The sequence below is a fragment of the Manis javanica genome, chromosome 2 (assembly GCF_040802235.1).
Source record: "Manis javanica isolate MJ-LG chromosome 2, MJ_LKY, whole genome shotgun sequence".
Lineage (NCBI taxonomy): Eukaryota > Metazoa > Chordata > Mammalia > Pholidota > Manidae > Manis > Manis javanica.
This window is the reverse complement of record NC_133157.1, coordinates 37111164-37130001: the sequence shown is the minus strand read 5'-3', so window position 1 is coordinate 37130001 and position 18838 is coordinate 37111164. Positions and strand designations below refer to the sequence as shown.

Sequence of the window (18838 nt, the reverse complement as noted above, 5' to 3'; positions counted from 1 at the left end):
AGCCTGAGGGCATGGAGCCGGCTCCTGCACCACCTTTAATCCTCCCTCCTTCTCCAGGTGAACAAAGGCTCAGACCTTCCCACCCCAGATCCTGTGCTTCTCCGTCAGGTCCCCCGGAATGGTCAAGAAGCCTGAGTTGTGAAAAGCCAGAAGAGAGTAGGTGAGAGGAGTCTGCCCTTGGCCTGGAGGGGCCTCAGGCAGAAGATGGGGATGTGATCAGCACACCAGCCCTCCCTGTCCAGGTAGAGCTTTAAGGGTTTACCCCTGTGATGCTCAAGGCAGCCCTAGGATCAGGGGGAGGCAGAGGAGCTCCTGCCATTTTCACAAAGGAAGACTCAGAGATAAAGTGACTTCCTTCAAGGCGATAGAAGGATTAGCTTCAGAGACAAGAGGAAAGGCAAGACTGGGGCACTTCCTACTGCGGGAAAACCAGAACTCAGACAAGAGGTGGATTCTGAGAGCAAACCATCAAGGCTTAGGGCGGGAAGGGCCTTGCCCAGAGTCACACAGTGAGTGGGAGGCAGAGGGGGCCAGAGGTAACGACTGGTGTCTGTATGGCTTCTTCCTGGCATCTTCCCAGGTCCCCTGCTTGGTGACCTGGCACACAACTTGCTCAAGTGCAGATGTCCTTGGAGTGCCACGTTCCTCAGTTTCTGGTCTGCTACTCTGTCACTCCCTGTGACAACCATTCCCTACAGGTTCCTCTGCCTCACAGCCTGGTTACAGGTTGCGGTGCCCAAAGGCAGCAGCCATGTTCCCTGCCCAGAGCTGGGACAGAGGAAATGAGGCTTGTTTGGCACGATTTGCCCATCCAGACAAACCTCATTTCCTCTCTGACAGAGTAAGAAGTTCCAGTTCTCAGAAGAAATCAGCCCCTAGGAATATCTGAACCCTCACCTCCTGGAAGAAGAGGGGAGCTTGGGAGTGAGGTGGAGACTTGTAACACCTAGAACTTGGCTTCATTTCCTCAACCTCCCATGCATAGCTTCCATCAGCAGCAAACACTACTGCCTGGGGGGCCCCACTCCCACCTGCACAGGCGTGTACCTACCTGGGCACCACAACTCTGTGTTCTGTCACATTCTCCCATGGAAAAGGGCTACAATAAAGGCAGTAAGAGGGCCCACCAAGTCCACACTCCTGACTACTGGGCTCTCCCAGGCTCAGACTGGGGCCCATGTGAGGTGGGAGACTATAGACAGAGGATTTTTCAAGGAAATGACCAACCTCAGGAGCCCTGCTTCTTGCCACCTTCGCTTCCTGGGTCTCTTGGAGTGCAGCAGAGGGCTTCAAGCTCCCTCCCTCGCCAAGGCTGCCATTCCAAACACCACTGTTCAGCTGAGGCAGGGAGGGGTGGAGAAACACCACTGTTGAGGTCCTGGGTGTCTCCAGAAGAGGAGTGGTCACTTACCCTGAGATTCACCCACTCGACTTCCACATAGTTAAGCCCCAGACCTGTGCTCTAGAAGAAGAAAAAAGAAGATCCCCCAGCACACCTAGTGGGTGCATGTACGTCTATGGGTAATATGTGCACAGCAGTCTGGATGTACATGCCAGCATTTGTACCCACATGTATTTTTTAAAATTTAACAAAAATTAACAAACATTTATAACATGTATAATGTTTATTATGAGCCAGGCATGTTCTCAGTGCTTTATAAGCATTAATTCACTTGATCTTCATAACAAATATATGAATAGGTACTGTAATCTCCAAAACAAAGATGGACAAACTGAGGTGCAGAGAGGCTAAGTGATATTGTTCAAGATCACAGGACTAGGAAGAAAGAGGCAACAGCAGGATTTAAACTGAGGCATTTCTGGCCTCTCACAGCCAGATGACAGGTGTGTTACACGTGTTAGTGCATATGCATGTTTGTGGATATGTGCCTTTCTGGGGAGGGAACAGCAGTTCACGAAACCCAGATCTTACAGCATGCAAAGCCCTGTAAGGCAGCACTTTGTCCAAAGGACCAAAATCTCCTGTTTAAGCTCAGATCTGAACCCTGTTCAGGCCTGAAACTACTAGGGATCCTTCTAGCAGTCACAGGGATGGGTGGAGACAGCTAGACGGCCCCAGGGAGGTCTATAAGGGGCTGCTCTTCCTGTTCCTGTTTCCCAACTGGTGCCACATGCACAACTCCATCCTAGCCTGGTCTGTCTGCAACTCCCTGAGCCTAAACAGCAGGGTGACCTTTTCTGCACAGCGGTCTCATCTGGCCCACTTCTTCCAGATGCCAATTCAATTCAACCAGCACATAGAGGAGGCTGCTGGTGCCTGACCCCAGGGGCACTGAGGAGCAGGAGCAGGTACCCAGTCTACTTTCTTGTCTCAAGTCCTTGGATCACAGCAAAGACCCTTCAGAGCACCTGGTGAAATTTCCTGGGACTGACAAGAAATCTTATTTTGGATAATATCATTTAAGTTACACTGTGAACACCTTGTGTAAATGGCTCTGAGAACTCTGCAGGCATTTGAAAATAGCAGAATGTGACCAGAGAATTCCTAGGGTAAATTCTACTCTGAATTGGCACTAGCTACTGTGTAGTGAGTACCTGTGGGGTATCAGTAATCATTTTAGATACACCATTTCTTTTAAGACTCAAAAGGTCTCTTTGTTATTTTTTCCGTTTTATAGATAAGAAAATAAGGCTCAGATGGGGAAATGGCTGATTCCAGGGAGATGTGTATACTCCAACTGTGTGATTCCAGGGAGGTGAGTGGAGCATACCCAGGTAAGACTACCCCCATCCCTTACCCCCAGGTATGATACCCGCTGAGCGAGTCAGGCCCAGGAGGCAGATCTCTGCTTTCCTCAGATCCTCCCAACACGAAGCCCGAGTCACTGCACTCCAGCTCTGGCAGAGCCCAAATCCCTTCAATCAGAAAAGAAACCACCTGCAGTTACAAAGATAGGGTCATTTATTCATGTTATATTACCAGATTTTAAAGGTAAAAATACAGTTCTGTTTTGAACACCCATGTCAGACAACAATCCTCCCACTTATAATGGTAAATTCATATATTTGCATACATGGCAAGTCAAAATACATAGCATAACAGTTCTCTAGGACAAGAAAGCTGCTGTCCTGGCAGTGTGGGCACCCCATGCCCAGCCCCAACGTCAGCAGAGGCCTGCCTAGGCTGAGAGCCAGCGCCACCATTTCCTTTACCCTCTTGTGCCACCTAAGCCCTATGACCTTTCATTTCTCAAAGGCCACTTTACAGGGTCACCAGCACTGGGATAGACAGAAACAGAGAAGAGCAAGCACATGATGGCTTCATGGTGACAACTTCCAGGTGAAGGAAATGTTCCTTGAATGCTGAGCCCTGAACTCCCCAGGGAGGAAACAGAACTGGCAGCATCTCATGAGCCAGGCAAGCATCCAGGCCTAACTGTGGGCCAAGGTGGGCCCCATGAGAGCACCAGAAAGGCAGCAAGTGAGGGACAGGTGAAGCAGGATTTCACTGGTTCTCAGAATGAACCATAAACTTGACTATTCCAATGGAACATCAAGGAAAATGTAATAGGAGAACATAAAGGAAAAAAAGGTCACAACTTTGTTTTAAGAGTAAAGGAAGTAACAAAGAAGTTACCACTCAGGGTATTTGTTTTCTTTCTTTAAGGCACTTTGTAAAAGTCAGGATCTGGGGACAAAAAGAGAGTCCTTCATTCTTTGCATTTCCCAAAACTCCCTCAGTGCAGTCATTCTTATATATATATTAACATTGCCATTAAGGAGTGGGGAACTGACAGAAGGAATACTCTTTGCATAGCCTAGCTGCTTCTGCATTGGAAAATAATTTTTAACCAATACAAAGACTTCTGGAAAAAGAACCAAGCCTGCAATCTGGGATGCTCAAAGCAATAAAGGCACAGGTAAGACTGGAGGCACGGCTCAGCCTCCACACTGAGGCTGGACCCCAAGAGGTCAGTGATGGGTGGTATCCAGGCTGCCACCAACTGGAGGGTCAACCCTGGGATTAGACAGCTGAATCTTTTGCCTTAGCACAGGATGGACACAGTGGTAGAAACTGCCTTGAACATCTCACCCCAGAAGGCTAAATCTCTCCCAGCAGAGGTGTGTTTGGGGAAGACACCCCAGCAGATCAGCCTCCCTGAAGTGGGAGCACCTGCTAAAAACCTGAGAGGGAGTGCGAGGCTTTAGGCACCAGAGTGGTCATGGGGGATTATAGGTGGGTTCAGCTGAACTTTCTAGATCACTAATTAAAAGGCACATTCATATTGAAGAATGAGGTCTGTTTGACCCTGAGTGCCACAGGTAAGAGGCAAAGGAACAAAAAGGGGGATGGAAGAATGAGAAAGACAGCAGAAGGCAGGAAGGGGGAGGAAGAAGAACGGGTCCTTCAGGGTGGGCCAGGCAGTATGGCTGGCAGAGCCTCAGGGAGGCAGGGGCAGGGGGAACAAAATGGAGGTTTCTCCATCTCCTCAGGCTAAGGGCCAGTAAACAACCTGATTGCTGTCACCTATAGCTCCCCAGCCTAGGCCCAGACAGGAGGTCCCAGGGTAAGTCAGTGGAGGTGGAGGTCCCCCCAGGAGTCTGGCAGGATAATGCTGACCAGGAGGCCCTTGCTGACTCAAAGGGCCTAAAGGTGATTTCGCTCTTCACAAAACCTGGCCTGCCAGCTAAATCAAAGGCCTGTTCATGGCCACTACAGCACACATAATTTTTTTCCCCTAAAAAATGCTCAATCCCCTTCCCACATTTAAAACACCACAATAAAAATACATAGGAAATTCAAGTTCACATAGCATGCTCAGAAAAATAGGAAAAACAGATTGTGCCATGACTTAACACTAAACAGCTATGCAAATCTGGATCAACACAAAATCAAGCTAGATCATAATTAGAACCTGATTTGTTCTTTGTTTAAAATACTATGAACTGCTATTTTAAAAAAAGTCTTTACATTCAGAAATCAGACAATCTGGAGAAAGGCCACTGAATGTGAGAAACCCAAGGCTTCTGCTCTGATGGCTAAAGCGGCCTTGGAAGTCACACGTTAGCAGGGCAAAATGTCCAAGGCTCAAGTTTTTAAATTATTTTGCTAAGAAAAGACACACACACATAATGATTGTAATAGTTCAGCATACCAGTGAAAGGAGGTCAGGGGAGGGGTAAAATGAGAATGATTGAAATTGTGTGTTTTTCTGTTAAAATATGACAACCAAAAACATCACACCAATCTAATCTCAGCAGCACTCTCCAATTTTTCATAAGGTAATAAGAATACCAAAATTTAAAGCGAAATTCTTACCTATTTCACAACAAATTATCAGTTTATCACTGGGAATGAGTCCCAGTCACCAAATTTTGGGCTGTGTACAGCTCTGATTCTTTGGGGTGACTCTCTCAACATGCCAAGAACCCGCCAAAGGCTGACGGTTTCTATGCTTATAAACACCTCGTAGAGCTAGGAATTCACATGCTGAGCCAAGTTGGAGGCAAAATATCCCCTTCGTCCTGGTCATCTGGAAAGGCATCTGAATGATGAGCGAAGGGGGCCTATCGCTCTGTTTGGTAAAGATGAGAGGGACCAGCCCAGCAGATTGGCAGAGACACACTACGAGGTCCCTGGCCATTTTCAGGTCTCTTATTAATGCACCAAAATGCTAGCTTGGTGTCCCGATGTCCACTGTGATTTTGGTATATAAGGGATATCTCTGTATGTCCAGCACCTGGTAGGTGAGTGTGTTCAAACCATCAGAGAGCATTGTTTCTTTTGTGTGTGCAATTCGGTCAAACCTGCAAGGAAACAAGGGCAAAGGATTGGTGTCAAAACAAAAATCTTTAAGAAAAAAAAACATTAAATGGACTTCATTGTCATGCCTGCCCCCTACCTACTCCACCCCCTGTCCAAGGACTGAACTACTCTTCCTTTCCCTTGAGGACGGAGCCCTCTCCAGAGCCTCATTCCTGCAGCCTGCCCAACCAAAAGAGAGAAGGAATATAAATGAACACAACGCACCTCTGGGGATTGGGTTCATTTTTCTTGTCTCTTGAGTGGCGGATCATCCGACACTTGCCAACTATAGTATTTGGGCGAGATACTGACATGCCTCTAAAAACTAACCTGCAAGAGAAATAAAAGGACAAGTCATCCTCGTGGAACTCCCATAGGCCTATGTTCAATAGCCCGGCTGCAAGACTGTGGCCCTGTTCATCATCCTGCTTACTGTTCTCACTCAGCCCATACCCCAGCCCAGTGTGGTCCTCATTACAATTTACACCCCTTCCCCATGTCCTTTTACCACTGGTCTGTGGTTTGTGTGGGTGACTATTCTGCACCAGGCACTGGGGCTGTCTGCCCTCCCAGAACTTACACCGTGGATATGTGGAACACAGGAGGGCAAGGTTGTGGAGCACAGAGGTAGAAGCAACTAACTCTACCTGAGCTAGCTTGCAGAGCCATGTCACAGAGACAAATGGGTGTCTGCCAGAGCATTTCCAGCTGCAAGGACAGCAAAGAAAAGGACAGGGTGGTGAGAGATAGCACAGGGCCCTCAGGGAATAACAGGATTGCAGGGACTAGTGAGAAGGGTCTGGGGTAGGAAGTGGCCTCAGATGAGGCTGAAAAGAAGGGCAAAGGCTCATCACAGAGGCCTTCTCAGAGCTTCAGTGCCCCAAAGAATGGCACCAGTGAGTGAGAAGAATGCATCATGCCGTGTTTCCCAAAGGATTTTGGCCAATGGAAGTCTCTCTGATAAGCAGTATAACAATGGGAAGCAGGGAGCAGGGCAGCCAACAGAGTGGAAGACTCTGTGCAGGTCTCGGGGAAAGGAATGAGGACCAAAAGCAAAGCAGGAATACAGAAGTTAGTTAAGAGGCAGGACTGGCTGGTCCCAGACTACTTAAAGCCTTCTGGCCTCACCTTGCCCACTACCGCTCTAGCGCCTGGCACACCATGAGTAGGCGTGTTAGAGTTAGGGCCTTTATCCTGTAAGACAGCTGCTCCATGAACCACTCAGCCTTCCAGGTCCTCTCAGTGCTCCCCGCTCCAGCGACCTGTCTGACCACTCAGGTCTGCAGCGTCACATCAGCCCTACACACTGTCACCTGGGCCCAGCATCTACACAGGTGTCCAGAGCTTCAGTGTCCTCCCCTCTGGGCCTGCTTTACACAGTGCTCTGCATGCCACAGTTGCTCAGTAAGTGCATGCTAATCAGTCTTCATACTCTAAAACTGAAGTTGTCCTCAAGGCCTACATATTGGGTTATGCTAAGTTCTCACACAAACCTAACCTGGAATGACTTGGGTGCTTCTCTGACAAACACCTTCTGTTAATTGATCAAATTAATTTACTCCAATTTGGGAAGGCACTAGGGTGTATTCTGATACCAAACACAGTGACAAGCTCACTCTAGCTCCCAGAGGGAGATGGTGTTTATCATTTTCACTGGGCAGGGCTGAAGCCACCACTGCCAGAAGAATGGGGAACGGCATGGTTCCTTCTTGTTTCTTTTTTTTAAGAGCATGGTTTCAAATGCCACTGACGGACTTTTTTTACCCTCTGCAATGTCAACCCACATGATAAAGACTTTCCAGCTTACAATGAGCCCCAGGGTGTAGATGAAGCAGGGCTGGCCATGGAGAAATGCTTGTTGGGGCCAGGTGGGTCTACAGAGGTTCATTATACTATTGTGTCCTCTTTTGTGTATGTTAACACATGTCTAATTCTTCAGAACAAAACAGCATGTGGTATAAATCAAAGTAAACTCACTCTTCATTTGGTTCCATTTTACATTTTCCAAGGCTAATGCAAAAGTCACAGAACCTAATGTTCTCAAAGACATTCCTCAACACCAATAGCACCTACAGCAGGGCCCACTTAAGAATTTCGTTGGAGTGGGGACCATGTCTCTCCTGAGGGTCAATCCTTGCACAATAATGAGGCACTGATTAAAAAACTGGAAGTAAAGGGAGACAGGGAAGAAACAGATATAACTTGTGACCATTACCTGTTAAAAATGTCATCATCTTCACCTCCCCAGCCCCAGTAATTATTAGGAAATCCATTGATGGTGAGAAACTGTTGTTTACTTAGAGCAGAGACACCTCCAAAATACTGAACATAAGGCAGGCTGGGGGGAACGAACATACACAAAGAAACAGTGGTTAGTAAGTTTTGACAGTTCAAAGTAAAGCTTGCTCAAAAATAAACAATTCTAAAGGTACTTTTATTCTCCACAGAAGAATAAATTGGGGATTTAAGGGTTTTCTTTGTTTTGTTTTTATATCACATTCTACTTATCTTAGAGAAGACACAGATAAATAAAGTAGAATCTTGCTCTTTTGGAGAATACCATGTTGCTTCTGTGGTTTATTTAGAAAAATCAGTCAGTGACCCAAGAACAAAAAAGCCCAGTTGTTTTGCCCCACGTGTCCTGCTCCTACACAAGACATCTTTATCCTGGAGGTCTTGGAAACTAAGATTGTTTTAGAGTTTCCCTGTACCCACCCTGTCACACCCCGCCTTCCCATGTACCATTCTACCTTTCATTCTTCCAAAGGTGTAAGTGGTTTGAGCACTGACCCCCAACAGTCAAGGCTGCCTTTCTGAAAATTTGCTAAAATAAAATTTTCTTGGAAATTTCTACCATACCCTGACTTAGCAAAACATATAATGGTAAATCTATTTGACACATTTTTATGCAGTAGGGCATCTGGGCTCTCAGCCTTCCAAACCTTTTTGTATTTCAGTATTTCAATGGTTATGAGTCATGGACTCTTGAGGGATGCAGAAGAAGCACTGATGAGAATTACGAATCAGGATGTTCCCAGAGGCCATGCGAGGCCTTCCTGTGGGCACTTTAAAAGCTGTGGTTTTATGATGACCCTCTGTGCAGCCCCAACAACACTAGCACTCTTACTGGAACCCAAAGAGACCAAAACCCATCATACAAATAAAGGAAAACTCTACCTCAGACTCTGAGGGGCAGAGACAGACAAACCATATAGAATGTATGAAAAAAAGATGCAATTATTATTTTCAAATACATGCAGGAATTCTGACTGTAAGTACCCATAAGCAAAGGTCCCTGGGGAGCTGCTCTAATGACCGGTAGTCAATCTATTTGCAATTAGATGTCATCAGTTAGGTGCCAAGTCATCCATCTTTTGGCATACCTCACCTACAGCCTGTGCTTGTTTACAGGTGAGGGTTTGAACCAGAGGCGGCCAGGCCAATGAGGTTTTTTCATAATCAAGGTTTTTACAGAAATGGACTCTTCACCACCTCAGGGGAAGTACATAGTGAGTTGACAAAATCTGGTTTTGTTGTCCCTGCTGCTTTCTCTTACCTACCTAACCTATCCCCCAAGTCTAACTGCTTCTGGGTAAAACAAACATGGTGCTATGGTAAAGAACTAAGTGATCACTACCATGCTTCAAGGGAAGAATTAAGAGGGATCAGGGTATAAGCCTGTGTATCTCAAAGAGAAGAAGGTACATAAACAGGAAGGTAAGGAGGGAAGATAGGAGGGCACAGAATGACGTTTACTGTCAAATTCTCCCCCTTTTAAGATGGCAAGTTTAGGGTCTGAATACCTGTGATGTGGGGGAAGGACTTCATAGCATCCCTATATTCATCTCACAGCCCTCATGCCCCAAGCAAGGGAGGATAGAAAGAAATTATGAGAATAACATGAGCCAGAAAGAAAGCTGTTCTACCTAACCAAGGGTTGCTGGTTGGCACAGGCTCACTACATTATGGGAGGCAGCCTAAGCCAGGGATGCTAAGCGCCCAGGATACCTGTAGTACACCTTCACAGCTTTGAGGGGACTTAGAGCGGGAGAGGGAAGGCATGGTTACTCAGCTGATAGGTGATTGAAAACAATTTTATGTTAATATAAACATGGATAAATACAGAACAAAATGCAGATTTATTATGACTACTTTTTAACATTAAAAAAACAAGCACTACGAAGCTATTTTCATCACCAAAGCATATGCTTTGGATTATACCACTGCCCCTGGGGACAAGCATCAGCTGGCCTCCTTAATGGGTATTTTGGTGGAAAAGTTTGGGCCCCAGTGTTTATACAGAAGCCTGTGCTCTACAGGAGAACAGAATTGTTTCTTCTTAAAGTGCCTAGGAACATGAGCTGAGGTATCCAAGCCCAAGAATTTACAGGAGGAAAATGATTCCAATTTGCTTCCCAAACTGTGTGGGAAAGGGGAGAGAAGACAGCAAGGAAATATAGCATCTGTCTGGAACCTGCAGATGAGATCCAGCCCAGACACAAAAGCTCTTCTCCCCTGCATGTGCAGCAGTATAGGCTTTTATGGACTCCACTTTTCTTCTCAACTAATAACTGACTTGGAGCTTCAAAAGCACCCAATTCTCAGAGGAGGCATCCTTCCCCAAGAGCTAAAAGAGGCACTCCTGGGCTGGAGGAGTTGCATTTTCTAGTCATTATGTTACAGAGGAACATATTTTCTGCAGATTCTGGTAAACATCTCTTACCTAAATCCAAACTTATCCATTGCTACAGAAATGTGCCGTGGCTGTGAAAAACACCTGTAGGTGTTATGGTCATTCATTGGAATGAGGTCCACATCGCTAAACACAAAGCAGTTGTAGTCATAGTCCTTCAAGGCTTCTTGAAAGCCAATGTTCAGGAGCTTAGCACGATTGAACATGGATTCTCCAGCCTGGTGCAGACACAAAAGAAGTGGTATCAGATGCCAGAAGGCCTTTGAACAGAACACTCACAGGGACTGGTGACTTGTTCACTACACGTGGTCCACTCCTGGGCCTCAGTTTTCTGCCCCCATGTTACAAATCAATATTGAATGGCATGCCTTGAGTCAGCAATCCCACTTCTAGGAATTATTCCGTAGGACATGCAAATGTATGAATGACATAGGAACAATGTTGTGCACCATGGCATGTTCATTCCAGCCAGATTGCAAACAATAATGTCAGTATCACTAGGGAACTAGTTAAATAAATCATGGCACATCTGTATAATGGACTAGAGCTTTTTAAAAGAACAAGGAAGCTCTAAAAGGAAATGATATTTAAGATAGTATTGTTAGGTGAATAAGGATTTAAACATTTATTAACCTGTCATTTACTTATATACTATACACAGACTGATTCCAGGAAAGATACCCAGGAAACTGGGGCCTATGGGACTTTTTTATCTTCTTTGTATGGGTGACTGTGGGTGGTTTGCTCACCACACTGTGTACCTTCCAGGTGTTTCTCACTAAATTAGGCACCAAAGAAATATGGCAGGCTCAAATCAATCTCTGCCCTTATGGGCCTCACAGTGTATAGTGGGAAGCAGTGTGATACACACCACGATAGAAACCAAGAGGGTGACACATGCTTGAGTATGAAAATGACTGGGTCCCAAAACACCGAGTCTGTTGGTGCAAAGGTACTTCATATTTTATTTACTTATCTTGTTTATTTTCAGTCTCCTCCACTAGAATGTAAACTCAATGAAAGCTAGAAATTTTTTTGTTCACCTAGTGCCTGGCACATAAATAAGAGCTCAATAAATAACTGCTGGATGGATAGATGGATGGATGGATGAGTAGACCAATGGATAGCTTTCAACATACAATGACAGCAATCCTTTTGGGAAGCTCCAATGAAAGGGCCCCCTCAAGGTCACCACCATGGGTCTCTGCTCTTACCAACTCCCACGGCCCTAGGTTAATAAAGACAGTAACAGCACTGACATTGCCACCCTTATACTTAGCAGTTCACAAGCCCTTCTACACATGTCCTCTCACCCTGACCGGCCTCCTCCACACAATGACATGAAGAAACTAAGGCCACATAAGTGACAGCCAGTGCTGGAGTCCAACACTCTGGAATTCTCACTTAGTGCTCTTTCTCAGTATCTCCCGGGATCAACACGGTCCACTGCTTTGTGGAAACACGTTGTGCAGTGGCTACACAACATCATAGGTGTGATTCCCAACACCCTCTCTCTAAGACCCCACTAGAAGACTCAGAAACTGGAGGTCCGCCAGGAGGCCTGCGAGTACAGAGCACCCCAGCACCCCCAACCCCAGCCTCAGGTGGGTGACTCAGGGAAACAAACCACTGAAGACAAAAACCAGGAAGTCGGAAAAAGCAGCCAGAATAGTACCCCAATTAAGGAAACACCTTACACAAGGCCCTTTCTTCAGCCCAGGACAAAGCTTTCTAACCAAGCATGACGAAAGGAGGGCTGTGTCCGATGGCACACGCTGTGCTCTGCGGCTATCCCACCGGTCGAGAGTCTTTGGAATTCTGCCTTCAGCTAATTCTGTGTAATTCACGAAGCAGAAAGAAGTTCAACCTTTAGAAACTGCATATAAAAACTAGAAGTTGTTGTAATTATTATTATTACAACAACACATTGCTGATATTCATTGGCGGGTATGATATACCAGTTACAAGGTGAGAGTGTTTACACACATGATGCATTCTTTAATTGTCTCAGCAATCTTGGAACAACTGTGCCCAGCCCAGATTGACTTCATTCCTCCCATACCCTCTACCTTCCAGTAATGGGGAGAGAGGCCTGCACCTGGTGCTTTCTGTCTTGCTCTTCCAGCCCCACCCAGAGAGAATTAGTTTTCTCTAAATACTTTCTAACACAATTCGCCCCACTGAACTTTTCCAACAAGTGATAAGGTGGTGTCCCAACAAACTTTTTACACCTGGGCAATAGACCCCTGAAGGTGGCTCCCCAGTGACAGGGGCAGGAGGCTTGTGGTGGCCATGTCTTAACCACAGGACTGGCCTGCTGGCTGTGACTGTCTGGTCCACGCAGATGCCTGAGACTACACCAGGCATTTTTCCTCTCCCAGGAACTGGGAATTTTGGATCTTGAATGGGCAACCTCTAGTACCAAGCCCTGAGAACAGTGGCAGCCTGGAGAAACCCAAGCAGCAGACCTACCCTACTACTCCTTCCTCCGCCTGTGGTGTAACAGCTCCTTCAATTTGGAGATGATCCAGTGTCTGGCCCACTCTTAGAACTAGTCAGGCAGTTTTTCCAAAATAACCTGAACTACACATCACTCCTCCCAAACTGGCCTCACCTCTGTGATCCTAGGAATGCGAAAGGGCAGGGACCACTTTTGCAGGTGTAATTACCTACCAGAGCCCCTAGGAATGCAAGACCAGCAAACCGGGAGATAAGAAAAGTGTCTTCCCCTTCCCTCCTCTGGGACTATAAAAAAGTCAATTCTAGTCTCTTTTGGGTGAAATGATGCAACACCTTGGGTAACTTTCTTGATAAGAAACACAGGCCCTAGCAAGTCCTGCAATTCCCACCACTGACAGGAGGTGCTCTTTCCTCTTCATGGGGTGGGAAGACAAGCAGCCCTCATTCCTGCCACTCCTCATTGGACACATTCACCCAATACATCTGCTACTTCATTCACTCCGGTAAACATTTATCAAGCACTTACTGTCCAGCCAAGCCAAATGCACAACTGTGACACCAACATGCATTTTTACCCCAGCAATGCCAGCTTCTTCACTTACTAAATATGTGACTTTGGGCAAATCACACCTTTAGGCCTCAGTTTCCTCACTTGGTCATGGGAATGACAACAGGAGAGTTGTATTAAATGAGACAATGCATGAAAAAGCCTTAGTACACTGCCTGGCAACACAGGTTGACTACTGTCACTATAGGAGTAGGTTTTCCCATCCATCTCAGCAGGCAAACCTTCCAAAATGTCTCCCAGAGACCCAACCTGGAGAGTCCTCCTTCTCTAATACTGGTGAGTGTCGTTCCCAACTGCTTCAAGATTCCTCCCAAATCTGCTTCTCTAATGGAGGGGGGTTTCTAAAAAGGATTAGCCTGTGGTTCGCATGACTGTTGTTTCCACAGCAGCAGAAGAAAGTCAGAGAAACCTCAGAGTCATGCAATATGCGATGGACAAGTGCACTGGGGGCAGCGTTCCTCTGAAGGAACTGAGCTTTTTAGTGCAGGCTTCATCTTATGTCAGTAGCCAAGACTTATACTTACCACTTCTTTCTAGGGCAACCAGCACCTCTTAACAGAGGGAGGGGAAGAATGAAGAAAGGCCCAAAACAGTAACATTCCCACAGCTAGACAGGACGCCTGTCCCACTGACCAAAGCTCACAGAAAAGCCTGTAAACCTTTTATATCTAGGCACACATCTGACAGTGGGTTTATCAGTTAGTCAAGCAGCTGGTCAGGCTTGATGGCCTGGGGTGGAGTGAGGAGACTTGAGGTGGGAGGCTTGACAGACCGGAGCCGAGCTCCTCAGAGGAAAGAAGGAAGAAGCTACCCTCAGACACTTCACATAGCAAACCCGGCACATCTGGGTGGCAGGGATGAACATTTTAAGAAGCATCAGATGGCTCTCCAGGGCTGTTTAATTATGCCACTTTCTAGAACTCTCATTTACACTAAAGATAACAGAGCAAGTAGTATGTCTGCTGAAAATGGAACCTTCATGCGCTGCTGGTAGCAATGTAAAATGGTGCAGCCATCTTGGAAAACAGCTGGCAGCTCCTCAGATGGATGAACAAAGAATTACCACACGATCCAGCAGTTCTACCCCTTTCATTTCATACCCAAGAGAAATGAAAACATATGTCCACACAAAAACTTTTACTACTTTTATAGCAGCATTATTCAAAATAGCTAAAAAAGTAGAAACAACCCAAATATCAATTAACTGATGAATGGATAAATGAAATGTGTATAGCCATACAATGCAATGTTATGAGCAATAAAAAGGAAGTACTGATACATGCTATGACATGGATGAACCTTGTAAACATCATGCCAAGTAAAAGAAGTCAGTCACAAAGGGCCACATATTATATGATTCCACTTATATGAAATGTCCAGAATAGGCAAATCCATAGAGACAGAAAGTAGATTAGTGGTTGCCTAGGGCTGGGGGGAATGAAGGGGTTGACAGCTAACAAGTACAAGGTTATTTTTGGTGTAATGAAAATGTTTTAAAATTGAGGTAATGGATGCATAACTCTGAATATATTAAAAGCCACTGAACTTTGTACTTTAAAAATAAGTAAATTGTATGGTATGTGATTATATCTCAATAAAGTGGTTCTAATAAATAAAGAAAGAAAGAAAAGAAGAAAAGAGAGAGAGAAAAAGCCAGCCTCAGAGACAGAAGTTCCTGTTTCTCCTTCTTTCTTATAAATTCATTCTTGTAGTTTATTGGGTGTCCACTTCATGCTTATCCATAGGAATACAGAAAAGGAAAAGACACAGGCCCTGCTTTTGAGGAGTTTGAGTTGAACAGGCAATTGTAATGAGGCAATGAACACTCACAGCTACTAGAGAGGGGAGGGCTGTAGAGCCAAGCACAGATGGAGCAATGGAGGTGGAGACACTAACCTAATCCTAGAGGGTCCAAGAAGCCTTCAGAAAAGTTAGCCAAGTTTACTGAGGAGGCATGAAAAAATATTCCTAGGAGAGAGGGCAGCATTTGTAAAGGCTAAGGGAAAAGAGAACATTCAAGGAACTACAAGAAATCCAAATGGGGAAGCCAGAATAAGACATGAAGGTGGACATGGACCAAATCATGTGGGGAAGGTATAGGCTGGGAACTGTGCTAAAATACTCAGGTTTTTTCTTTTATTTAGGCCATAGGGAGCCCTTGAGGGTTTTAAATGAAGCTTATGCTTTGTATGTCAAAGAGGGATTTGTGCCTCACCCTTCCAACTGAAGGCAGGAATACCAGTTTAGAGGCTATTGCATAATTCATGTGAGACACATCAGAGACTAGGCAATAATGGTGGGCAAGTAGAGAATGACTCCCTGCAGGGCCTAACTCCAGGCTCCACTTGACCATTCCATGTCTTACCTGCTCCCTGGGCACATGCACTGCACCCAAAGGAGCTTTCAGAGGTAGCCAGGAGGGGTACCAGAGTCTGCTCTAATCCCCAGGCAAATCCTGTCTATGGCTAAGGCAAGAGTGACCTTCCCTTGATTGCAACAGGGGGCAGACGACCAAATAAAAGCCGTGACTCCCCTTGCCCAAGAGTCTTAAAGAGCCATCAAACCACCCTGCTTTCCCTGAATGCCAGGCCCACATGTGTACACCAGCTCACATGTCCCCAACCATGATGGCTTGGGGACTGATCACACCTGGCCCCTCCTCCACCAAGAGACACACAGTGGCAGTGAGGTTGGAAACATCAACCTGAAGATAAAACTCTCAAAGAATCAGAATTTCTATGCGAAGGGAGCAAAATTTCTGTATTTTGCTTGTGTACATATGCCCTGGCCCATTACAAAGCCCCCTCCTCCCCAATACCAACAGTAACCACAGGGTCTCAAGCTCACAGATTCAGAGGCAGGTCTGCAGTCAGTGGAAATGTTTGTTGAAACACCCTCTTGCATGCTTTTCTGTGCCCACTCAGGGACCAAGAGGAAAGGCCTGGGCTGAGTGGGTGGTAGGACAGCAGAGAAAGCTGGCTGGACAGTCTGTGATGGGACTGACCTGAAGGCCTAGGTGTGGGCCTTGCAGTGGTAGACAGGCTGGCTGGGAGGTGATTCCCAGAGAATTACTGGGATTATATATATGCTGAGTTTGTGAAGGGCTAATATCTACTCACTCATGATTTCACAGCAGTTAGGCCTCTGATTTTTTTTTTAATTTTATTTTGGTATCATTAATCTACAATGACATGAAGGACATTATGTTTACTAGGCTCCCCCCTTCAAGGCCTCTGATTTTTAGCCATAATAATACGGGAGCTCTGATGTTGGACAGGGCAATCAACAAAACCTAGATCTGAGACTTAAGCTCTTCACCCAGGGAGTGAAGGAAATGGGCCCTTCAGGGTCAGGGAGCTGATGAGGTAGCTCTCTTTGCCAAAGTAATTACAAGAGTGAGCACATCCTTGCCCCTTGCCAGACTAGAACCCAGGTCAGAAGCCATAACTGCCTTTAGAGAGACAAGAGCTAACAGAACAGCCCCGCAGGAATTCTGGGTACAGTATGCAAAGAAAAGAGAGTTTTTAACCCCAACTCCACAGAAGCCATAGCAGGATGTCTACCTCTTTCCCTGGAACTATGGCACTGAGACCTGACCTTCCATAGAAAAACTCTTTAGAAAATAAGGGCTTCTCTCATTTATATGAAGAACTACATATATGTTTAAGCCATTTCTGAACCCATAATCCCATATCTGAAGTCTGGGTAAGTGATTCTAAATGTGAAAGAAGCAAACACATAATAAGCTTCAGACTCAAAGATATTCATTATGGTATTATTTACACTAGTGAGGAATAAAAAAAACTTATCTAATAAAAAAATTATCTAAATGCCTTTGAACTGAGGAACAGCCAACTTAATTATGGCAGAACTTCATGCTCAACTACTATGAAAGCATGGAAAATGAGGATTCTGAAGACTATAAAATAACATGGGACAATGCTGATGATATAGAATTGAAGATAAAGCAGGATGCAAAATTATATACACACACAGTATGAGCTCAACTGCGGCTTATCTTGAAGGGAAATTCTCTTAGACCTCTGCAATACAGGCTGGCTTCCAGCAACCTCGGGATTTCCTAACAAGCCCACAGAGGCCACGGCCTTGCCTGGGAGACCCCAGGGCCTGAGGATGGCACACTCTCAGGATTATTTACCCAGCTTCCCCCAGGCACCAGGACCCGGGCTCTGGTGTGATCTGGCGGCAGGCAGACATTACCCGGTGGCAGCAGTCACAGCAGCCACAGCAGCAGTGAGGTCGGCACTCCTCTCTCTAGGAGGCGGAGGGCACAGAAGAGGAGGCAGGTGGAGAGTAAGAGCAGATCACAGAAAGCAGCTCCTCCTTCAGCTTGCTTTGCTACAAACCGGATTAACAAGTAAAAGCAGAAGTACTCCACTAGAAGGAAAAAAAAAAGAAAAAGAACAAAGAGACAAGGATGGACGCAAGGGAAAGAGGCAAATGTCAAGGCCATGAAGGAAAGGGGACCCATTTTGACTACCCTTGTTCCAGGACAGAGGCCAATTCCCAATAAGGTGTCATTCCCTGCAAGGAAGTCAAGGATTAGCAGCAAAAAATGGTATTTCCCAGAACAACTGTCCAGGGATGCAACTCACTAGCAAGAGAGTACCAGTGAATACTTTGACATCCTCCAGGAGAATGGTGCGGGCCTTGGACAGAGAGAGAAGGAAACACACAGCAAAGAAAATGACCAGTCACTGGGTCAGAAGGCAAGCAGTAGTAGGACACAGACACTGCCAGCCTCCCAGGCCCCAGGCTCCAAAACGTCCCCATGCCCAAAGGAGGAGGATGCTCAGGACAGGACTGGCCCTAGCCCTTCTGAGCCCCATTCACACATGTCAGTCTGGGTGCTGACAGCCTAGGGGGCTTGGAAGACAGGCATTACAAATGCCAAATGGATAATATTAAGACAGAAATCAAACTACTGGGGCCAGAGGCCCAGGCAGCTGTCCTCAGTAATGGGGCGGACTCATAAGTCTGCTTCACTCTGATTTATCTTGGCCTCATTAGGAAGCAGCTACCTGGTCCAGGGACAGAAAGAAGTCCCTATGGTGACAGATGTTCTTACTCACTGAGGGTACACAGGGCTGTCTCCAAACCTACTCACACTTGGCCCCAGACAAGCAGCCTGCAACCACCTCACAACAGCACCCATATGAAAAGGAAGAGGAAAATTTTAAAGCCAGACAAACAAAGACCCCTCCTCTTATGTGCCCCCTCAAGCCTTTCAGGACAGGGTTGACCTGTTAGCCTGATGACTGGGCAAGTCTCCCAGGGGTTCTGAAGCTGCTACCCCCACTTTCAAGACCCAGTGACACCCAGAGGTGTC

At 46.1% G+C, this 18838-nt stretch overlaps 1 protein-coding gene across 2 annotated transcripts in view; it reads right to left on the bottom strand.

Annotated features, from left to right (window-relative positions):
* Positions 1 to 2905: 2905 nt before the first annotated feature.
* B4GALT1 (beta-1,4-galactosyltransferase 1) overlaps positions 2906 to 18838 on the bottom strand; it is a 47205-nt gene continuing 31272 nt past the window's right edge. The window contains exons 3-6 of one of the 2 annotated variants that reach the window (XM_017671548.3): positions 10491 to 10678; positions 7983 to 8105; positions 5993 to 6097; positions 2906 to 5769 (exon numbers count right to left, since the gene is read on the bottom strand). In XM_017671548.3, the coding sequence (XP_017527037.1) occupies positions 5637 to 5769; positions 5993 to 6097; positions 7983 to 8105; positions 10491 to 10678 (549 nt within the window). In that variant the 3' untranslated portion in view covers positions 2906 to 5636. The remainder of the gene's footprint in view (positions 5770 to 5992; positions 6098 to 7982; positions 8106 to 10490; positions 10679 to 18838) is intronic. The other variant, XR_005058951.2, reaches the window with a different exon arrangement.